Source organism: Carassius gibelio, chromosome B23 (assembly GCF_023724105.1).
Source record: "Carassius gibelio isolate Cgi1373 ecotype wild population from Czech Republic chromosome B23, carGib1.2-hapl.c, whole genome shotgun sequence".
Lineage (NCBI taxonomy): Eukaryota > Metazoa > Chordata > Actinopteri > Cypriniformes > Cyprinidae > Carassius > Carassius gibelio.
The window spans coordinates 2408705-2418380 of record NC_068418.1 but is presented as its reverse complement, the minus strand read 5'-3'; the positions used below and the strand labels follow the sequence as shown (position 1 = coordinate 2418380).

The window sequence follows — 9676 nt, the reverse complement described above, 5'->3', positions numbered from 1 at the left end:
TTAAGATATTTTAGATTTAGTTCGAGAGCTCTCAGTTCTTCCATTGAAACTGTGTGTACGGTATACTGTCCATGTCCAGAAAGGTAAGAAAAACATCATCAAAGTAGTCCATGTGACATCAGAGGGTCAGTTAGAATTTTTTGAAGCATTGAAAATACTTTTTGGTCCAAAAATAGCAAAAACTATGACTTGATTCATCATTGTCTTCTCTTCTGTGTCTGTTGTGAGAGAGTTCAAAACCAAGCAGTTTGTGACATCCGTTTCGCGAAGGAATCATTCGATGTAACCGGATCTTTTTGAACCAGTTCACCAAATCGAACTGAATCATTTTAAACGGTTCGCATCTCCAATACGCATTAATCCACAAATTACTTAAGCCGTTAACTTTTTTAATGTGGCTGACACTCCCTCTGAGTTCAAACAAACCAATATCTCAGAGTAATTGATTTACTCAAACAGTACACTGACTGAACTGCTGTGAAGAGAGAACTGAAGATGAACACCGAGCCGAGCCAGATAATGAACGAAAAATTTAGTCGTTCACTAGTCAAGAACCGGTTGCATCAGTTTTTGGATCACCAGTAGTTCTTTCGGACAGTTCGATTCAATTCGGTTGAAGAAAACGATTCACCGGTTCTTTTGCGCTCAACGTAATGCATCGTTGGCGATGATTGCCCTTGATTCAAGACTTCGGTTTACCTGGGCTCATAACGCTAGCACAGAATCAGTTCAGAATCAATCACCAAAAGAATCAGTTCAGTTCAGACGCCCTGTGTGTCAGTCATAGACAGTAAAAGAAATGGACACAGCGACCCCATTGGAACTCAATTGAGACAAGTGAAGCCCATTTTTAGCGTTTTTTAGTACTTCCGTTTCTGACACGCAGACTCAAACGAAGCTTGACGACGTCAGCAACCTGTCTGACAGATGTAAATCTTCTAGTAGCTGTGCGTGAAAACTGCCATTGTTAATCTTGCAGAGACGGCGAGCTTGAGCGGGGTTCTTTGTCGTGAGTGAGCAGGAGTAAGTATTCTGATTAATTATTTTGTATAGTATTTTAAAATGTAATGCCAGTACGCCATATTAAGTTAATTGCCTGCGAGCTTCTCCTCCTGTTTGTACGGTAATGCGACAGAGAGACGATGGTTATGACGCAATCGTTAGCCTATTTTTTACAAAAACTGTTTATACGGGGCCATAATGTAACATAGAAGGTAATGGAGCCCTTTATACATTGTCGTGTATCTTTAGAAATAAATAATGGACAAACGGAGTCTTTAAACGCCTCAGATGTAAAGTTATTCGCTGTCAAAGTGACGCCAAAATGAATGGGAGTCAATGGGAATGCTAAGGCAAGTGAAGTTCTGCTAAAAGATGGCAGCCCCCACCCGACTTCAACTTCCGGTCGAGTTCCTTGCCCCCTGGTGTCAGTCTGCTTCACGCTGAATCACACATGCGCAGTATCATCAGCTCCCCGGTTCTCGAATCGGACGCGTCTCACAGAAACGGTTCTTGACTCCAGAACGAGTCCGTCTTTTGTTCGTTATCTGGCTCGACTTAGTGCTCATCTTCAGTTCTCTCTTCACAGCAGTTCAGTCAATGTACTGTTTGAGTACATGAATTACTCCGGGATATTAGTTTGTTTGAACTCAGAGGGAGTGTCAGCCACGTTAAAAAAGTTAACAGCTTAAGTCATTTGTGGATTAATGCGTATTGGAGACGCGAACCGTTTAAAAAATGATTCCGTTCGATTTGGTGAACTGGTTCAAAAAGATCCGGTTACATCGAATGATTCGTTCACCATGGGTAAATGATGAAACAGGCACTGAGGTCAGATGCTCTAATTTCCAGACACATAAAATTATATTTAAATCCACATTATGATCTTTGTAAAATTTGTAAAAACAGAACTATCTATGCGAGTAACGGAATACAAGTAAAGGAATAAAAGTAAAAACTGTAATCCATTATAGTTACATAATAAAAAAAAAACAGGTGAATATTGCAGCAATATTACAGCAAAATGCTTTAAAAAAAAAAAAAAAAAAACAGGTGAGATTTGTGGCAATTTTACCGCAATATCTTTTCAAAATGTATAATCTTATGTTCTGAGAGTGGTGATGGTACCACAGAGAGGCACAAAATCCCTTTCCAGAACTATTTCGTTCACCGTTCCCTTCTGATGGAATGATCTTCCTACCCTCACCCTGAATGCTGAATCCCTCAAAGTAACAGATTAAATCTCATCTCTTCTGTCAACATTTGACTGTATCCTAATAATAAGAATAAAACTTTGCTTTCACTTTTCCTTTATCACTCCTTGTTCTAGCTTGTGCTAATCTGAAGGATGTCTGAAATTTTGTATTACAAGCACTTCCTTTTATTTGCCTCTTTATGATGAATCACTTGTTGTATTCATCAATTGTAAGTTGCTTTGGTTAAAAGCGTCAAAAAAACGCAAATGCAAACAACTGAAATGTCCTGATATTATACCAGATTTCCACCTTTATATAAAACAGCTAGGTCAAAAAAAAAACTGAGCCTAATCATTTGGGCTGACTTTAATGTATGGGAGCATCTGAACAAAAGGATATACGGTGGTTTTCATTTATAGATTTTATTAATAGTTTTAGCAGTGGAACAGCTTAACAAATAATTGCTCGAGCTATCTGTAATAAATCAAAACAAAACATAGGAGTAGATATTCAAGCATTTTGTGTTTTGAACCATACAATGAGGTTAAAGAATATCAGCTTTCACTCTTATTATTTTTGCCATATGTAACACTGGGTAGTGAAATGTAATTTTCTGACCAGCATCTTTCTGAACTACCGTTCAAGTGTTAAAGGTAAGATCAGGAAAACGACTGTGATACTAAGAAATTTCAACCACACTGCAGTTCATATTCCACACAGCTACCAGCTGGCATTCTATATTGAATGCACATATGGAAAAAATACACACCTTCATAAAGCATTTGAATATAAAACATCGGGACACAGCTTTAACGGTACAGCAACTGAGAACATCTCAGTCAAAACACCAGAACGGTTGCAATAAATGTTATGTTTTCTCTAAAACATGAATCTTTTTTTAATGATGGGATTGATCCTTGAAATTTTTTTTTTGTAAAAAGAAAAAAAAATGTCTGTACATAAATTTCAGAATTAATCTGTTTATGTCATCACTATTTTCTCATAATAAGTGTATAAACCAGCATCAATAATCAGTATCGTTACATATCAATACAAATATGTAACCATCCGTCAACCTTGAGTCAAATAATAACAACAGACAATGAGATGGACTGACATTATAAGCACTACATTTTGATATGATCAGGCTTCTCAAATTTTATTAAAGTCAAGGCACCTTTTAAAAAATGGACAAGGGTGCACAAATTAGAGGGACGTAAACACAAAATTCATTCAGCAAAAAATATTTTCCAACAAGTCCTCATTTTTCAACTAGCCAATGAAATATACCCATTCAGGATTTACAAATAAAGAGACAAAAATTACTCTGATAAAATATATTTTGGTAACATTTGGAGGAATGTGGCTCACCACTCTCCTACATGATAAGGATAATTAGAAACAATTTTCAAATTGTTTATCCCTTAGAATAGATTAGGTAATAAAAATTTTACATATAACATATACAGTATTCAAAGCTCATGCAAGCACAGTCTGCAAAAGATCAAAGCAAACTATTATTGATACTCTTTTGGACACTTACATCTCAGTAAAAACAGAAAGTCAACCGTTACATGTCCGGAAGATACATGTTGGTGGTCTGTGACAATTTAATAATGTACATTCAAGGAATCTATCCTTCAAGAAAAGCACACTCAGAGTAGTGCAGGAAAGACATCTAAACTTTAAAGATGAATGTGGTCTGGGCTTCACTTTGTATGAAACAGTCTTGTCATTCCCTCTGCGTTTCTATTTGCCGTAGAACTTCTTGTTGAGCAGGAAAACCAGGAGGTTAACATTTACAGTAGCTCGATCGAACAGCTTCATCACTGCCACCCCCTCGTACTGCAACTGGAGCAGGTCCTGTTATTAAACACAATACAAAATTACAGACAGAGTTCGGACTACATGAGACTAAAAATATAATAATAAAAAAAAGAGAAGAGAAGAACTTTTTACCTGGTATTCTAACAATAACGTCTCCAAATGGACTCCCATAAGCTTAGCTTTCACCTCAAACACGCCTACAACCTCAGATGGTGAGATCTCGAAAATGACATTCTTATACCTGTAAAAAATAGTAAACAAGCATATTATTACAGGACAACAAGAGGAAATGTAGATAAAGAAACAGCAAGACATGAAAACACAAGCAGAAGCTGAAACGCACTGATTTGGCTGCAGATCCTCGATGTCAATGAGCACTCCCTTCTCGTGCAGACGGGCTGCGGTGTACTTCTGCGATACCTGCTTACTCTTCTTCGCCTTATTGTCTCCAGGTTTCTTAGAAACTCTGTGTGTGAAGCGATCACATTTTCCATAAGCTCAATGACAATTATCCAATCAGAGATAATGACATGAACTAAACTGGACCGTAGATACTCACTTGCCCTTGCTGGCTAAATTGTCCATGCAGGTCTTGATGTATTGATTGTAGTAGTCAATCTGCACATTGTAGAAATTGGTCTTGGAGTTCAGGGCTGCATTGGTCTGCTGAAGCTTCACCAATTCTGCCTTTCGCCTCTGACGGTATCGCCTCTGGTTCCGGATGTCCTACAAACGTCAAAGAATAAATCAAGACGCTTTCATCTAAAATGAAATGGCGCATCTGAAATCCAGGGGGGTCAGAAATTAATCTGACGGTTGTTTGTTCAAAATGCCTGCTTTCCTCTTCTACATCACATAGGCTACACACACACACACACAAGGCCGATGAGAGAGAGAATAAAGTCAACAGTTGTGAAACTCCAAGGCTGTCAAGGATCGAATGAAGTGATTATTTTCTCTTCAATACAGGTGCCAATGTATTTTTAGATGAGTCCGCTATGTTAGCAATAATAACAACATTACCTGCTTGAAGGAAAGGGTTGCCAGGTGTTCATAAACCACACCCAAGTGCTACTCAAAACTAGCTCAAAACGTTTCAAAGGGGGTCCTCTGGTAAGAATCACATTCCGGGGGATAAATACACATTATTGGGGTCGCTTTAACCCATGGCAACAGTGATAAAGTGGCCCAATTCCACAGGAAACCCGTGGACTTGGCAATACTGTGATGGATGGTAATGTCTACAACGGACACAAGTACTTTTAAGTTGTCTAATTCGGCACAGTCTACCTGCTGTACTAACAATAGCAAGCCTCTGTGTATAAATATCCTTACAAGGACTGTATTATTTGTGATCTTTTTCAAAAATTGCTCATGAGAATTTTTTTGTTTATTGCCCCCCTCCTTCGAAATGTACACCCCTGCATAGGAAAGGTACCTTAGAAATGTCATTGATCAGATCCTGGTATTTCTTCTCAGGGTGAACTTTGCCCAACTCTCCTAGCCTTTGCAAGTTGCTCTTGATTTTGTCCTTCTTGCCTTGTAAGGTAAGGCTGTCATCCACAACTGGTTTGGCTTGCTTCATCTTCTCCGGGGTCTTAGCATCACGAATGGCCCGTCGCTGCATGGCACGTTGGTAATCGGCTTCCTATTCCAAAGAAAAATGCTGATTTGAAAACGCAAAACTCTGATTTGATGAAGTTTATATATATATATATATCTTGAAGTTTTTCATTTGTAAATTCTGCAATTAAAGTACCTGTTCTTGTGTAGCAACCGTCTCCAGAATCTCAGTGAGTGTCTCTCCTGGCTGAAACCTGATCACATCTACTATGAGCCTCTTGGTGCTAAATGAGAAAAATCCATGTTAATTACTTGGCAAATTAAAATATTAATTCTAAAACCTAGTGACCTACAAAAGGCAGCAACTGTTTCCCGTACAACAGACTTAAATTACAGCCGATTGGCGAGCTAACATTTCTAACAATTCAGTCTAAAGCGACCTCTTCACAATCTTCGATACCAAAACAAATACGAACAAATACCAAACAACAGACTGAAGTCATTAATTTCCAATGTAGAGTAGTACAGAAGCTGCATGAAGTCCCGACTATATGTCTATACAGAAATTTTAAGATCCAATTTACGCTTTGGACGCATTGAAATATGATTTGTTATGTGATTCTTTTAAAATGGGCAGTTATGGATATTTATGTCCAAAATAATTATTTGTAATTTATAATTTACATTGATTAGACCTAGAAAACCTGCTTCTTAAGACATACTGGTGGTTATTTGTTTTGTGGGAATATATTCATGCATTCATGATACACAAATTTTTGCAACCCTTGAAAACTCCGTCCAACTTCCAGTGAAGGGTGAAAATCATATTCAAATATTAGAATCAGGGGAAGGGTTTGCATTAGTGGATTATCTTCTCTGGGAAGAAAACGTACTACCAGAGAATTTGGTACCTCACTAGGTTTTATAACAGAAGAATTCGAGTAAAGCATTGTCCTTACTTGAGGAGGAGGGTCTTGGCATCCATTTCAACATTGGCCTCATCAGGAACATCAAATTTGTTGGTGAGGGTGAGAGAGACTTCGGTCTTACCCATCATTTCCTTATTAGGATCATCAGCGGGGAGTGGGCTCTCACCTGCGAGGGAACGACAGTCGATCACTCTGACTCTGCAGGACCTCGGCGTCCTGAGACATTGAAGCTTATCTCAGAGACTCACCTATTAGAGACTCAATGGTGGGCACCTCTCCCAGGTCATCTAGCAGCTCATGAATAGGATCATTGTGGTCTGGTGCGATGGCATCCTGGTGATCTAGCAAGAGCTAAAGAAGATACCACAATATATTCAGTTCTTAAAACCAACTATACTCAATTTTGTTGGTATAAAAAGTCTACTTTCTATTGTAATTAGTGTAGCGATGCTTGAAGCACCACTTGTACAGAAGTCACGTTCAAACCGATCAGCTTTCTGCTGCTCCACGTACTGAATTTTTGACACCAACTTAACACCAAATGTATTTATTTTTCCACACCTTAAGTTTCAAATAGTTACCGTGTGAGTGTTGATGATCTCCCCAATGGAAATGTAGATCACAGGCTTGGTCAAGGTGACCAGGTCAGAGTACTGATCCACATTGAACTTGTCTTCCAAAGAGGGGGCGTCACAAGCAGACAAAAAGAAACGTCTGGGAGATAGAAAATTTCTTGCATCAGTACGGAAATAAAGAAACAAACAGAAGCACTTTGATGACACTTGTACCTAAATTTCTGGTAGGAGTTAGAGAGGTATTCATTGATGGGGTTCAGATGGGCGTTGTCTCCGAGGAACATCTTGTTGGAGGCTGCGTGCTGCAACATTTTGGCGATTGATCCCAGGTTTCGCCTCTGTTCGTTGGTCAGCTGTCCTCCAGCCGATAGATCGATGATGTCAAAGGCATCAGGAGCCACAATGGCAGGGTTCATGTAGCGGTAGTACAGCAGGTTGCCCACAATCTTAAAAGATAATAAGGATGAGTTTACCCTCCTTCTTTTAAGCAAACACAACATCGGTGCAATTTTTTTATTATACATGTTTCTATCTTTGTGCAACTAAAGATCCTCTGCTTCTACAAAGGGGTAAACCAAATTACTGACAGAAAGAGAAGCAGCAAGGCAAGAATATGAAAGACGTGGCTCACCTGTGCAGGGTGCTCATCAAAAATCTCTTGAAAAGGGTATAAGCAAGGGCCAAGAGGACAGCTGGAGCCAGGCCATAGAGAACGAGAGAGACAGAGCATATGTAGGACAGATAGAAAGAAAGACAGAGAAGAGGAATCTCTTTCCAGAAGAAAAGGAAAGAAATGTAAACCACATTTATTATTCAAAATGAGAGAAATGCTCAGGAATCAGCAAACTGTTCCACAGTGGGACAGAACTGATATGGAGGAGCAGTGGGTGCCAGTTTAATGAAGAGGTAATCAGTGTTCAAGACATCTAAATAAAGGCTGTCTTGGTTTTGAGACTAAAGGGTACAATTACATCAGCCAAGCGCTGCACGGGAATAACACAAACCTTCAAAAGCTCATCCTCTGTGGCATCAGGGAACCTTTCGTTAAGTGTGTCCTTCAGCGTCTTGGCAATGAACCGCATGCCATATCTACAGGGAAAACACAAAGGATTCTTAGTTCTTCTGTTTGAATGTTGCTGAAGTTTAAGTAGCCCTTATTTCAAAATGTGTAGTGAATGTAAGCAATCGGTCAGTAACACGCAATAACATGATAATAGTCCTTGGATCATTCAACGTTTTGATGAGTTTGCATACAGAAAATAAGTTTTTTGTGCTCTGATGGATTCAGTGAATTATTTATTTGACTGATATATGAGGAGTCAATGAGTTATTAAAAAACTGAGTCATAAAGTCATTCACTATATGTTATTTCTTGGTCTAATCAGTTGAAGAAATGGTCATATAAAAATGGTGTCATTTTATTTTAACTTCGTCAAACCTCAATAAAATAAAAGCAGCAGCAATGTAATGCTGATTTGTACAAGAGCATGAACAAAGAAACGGCTCATGTAACAGACACGTATTTAAATATTCAAATTCGGGCTTGCTGAAAGTCATTTTCATATATTCAAGAACAATTGATTGTAGGCGCATCTAGAAATAGATGACATGGAATTTGTTGATCTATGAGGGAAATCCATGTGGCGGGATTTTATCAACTCACGGGATTTTATCCACAGAAACAATTATGGCCGAGAGGAATTTGTCTGTGACCGTCCTCATGTTCTTGATGGAGGCTTCCAGGCGGGTTCGAACTTCCTCGTGACTCATTGCCTGTTCTGGAGTCACATCATACGGCAATTTACTGCAAAACAGAATTACACGGTCATTGCAGCATTAGGTAGCGGGTCAGCTAGCATTACATTTCAATTGTGCATCTGGCTTTATTAATTTTCACTATATACACGTCTTAAAAATTATATTTATTATTAATATTCCCCTAGGGGGCCTCAGCTAAAAAATAAAAAATGCTAAAAAACACACTGAATTAAGACTGAAATCATATTTCTTTATATTTTCCTACATAAATGCTGTTTTTATTGAAGAACATTCAGTTCTGGAATATAAAACACCACAAAAAAATTATAATAATAATCAAAAACAGGTAAATAATATAATACATTAAATTAATTAACCAGATTAATTACTTGGAAAAATATCAATAAAAGTTTGAAAACAGGCAGGTTTGTCATAATTACAGAATAAAATATCTTGCCGTTTATTGAGGGGGAGAATAAAGTGTTAGGCAGTGGTGGCCCTTCATCTCAAAAAGGTTAAAAAACACACCTGGCCTCTCCAGTTTGACTCTCCATCTGGTTCACCCAGCTCTTGTATATGTCGACTGGGTCAGTTTTAATGTTGAGGGTCTTGTCATCCATGATTTCTTTCACGACCGGAGCCAGGATCTGCCGGAGTGCGTTCTGACCTCGGGCTCCTCTGTTAAAGCTCACCACCATCTTAATGACCGTTGGGTTTCCTGTGACGATCTCCTGGATGTGGTCCACTTTTGATCTGCATTTACATTTCAAGAAACACATCACTGAGAGATCGTGCAATGCATGCAATGCAAATGCAGCTTGATAAATAG

General features: G+C 38.6%; 1 protein-coding gene across 1 annotated transcript; it reads right to left on the bottom strand.

The window, feature by feature from the left end:
* Positions 1 to 2601: 2601 nt before the first annotated feature.
* On the bottom strand, positions 2602 to 9627 carry LOC128011374 (ras GTPase-activating-like protein IQGAP1). Its single transcript, XM_052593705.1, has 13 exons — positions 9376 to 9627; positions 8753 to 8893; positions 8094 to 8178; positions 7303 to 7535; positions 7096 to 7228; positions 6763 to 6865; positions 6545 to 6680; positions 5782 to 5869; positions 5461 to 5670; positions 4582 to 4748; positions 4366 to 4488; positions 4155 to 4263; positions 2602 to 4058 (listed from the first exon to the last, which is right to left on the bottom strand). Exons 1-13 carry the CDS (start codon positions 9624 to 9626, stop codon positions 3945 to 3947), a joined length of 1893 nt encoding a protein of 630 aa, XP_052449665.1. The 5' UTR covers position 9627; the 3' UTR covers positions 2602 to 3944.
* Positions 9628 to 9676: the final 49 nt, after the last annotated feature.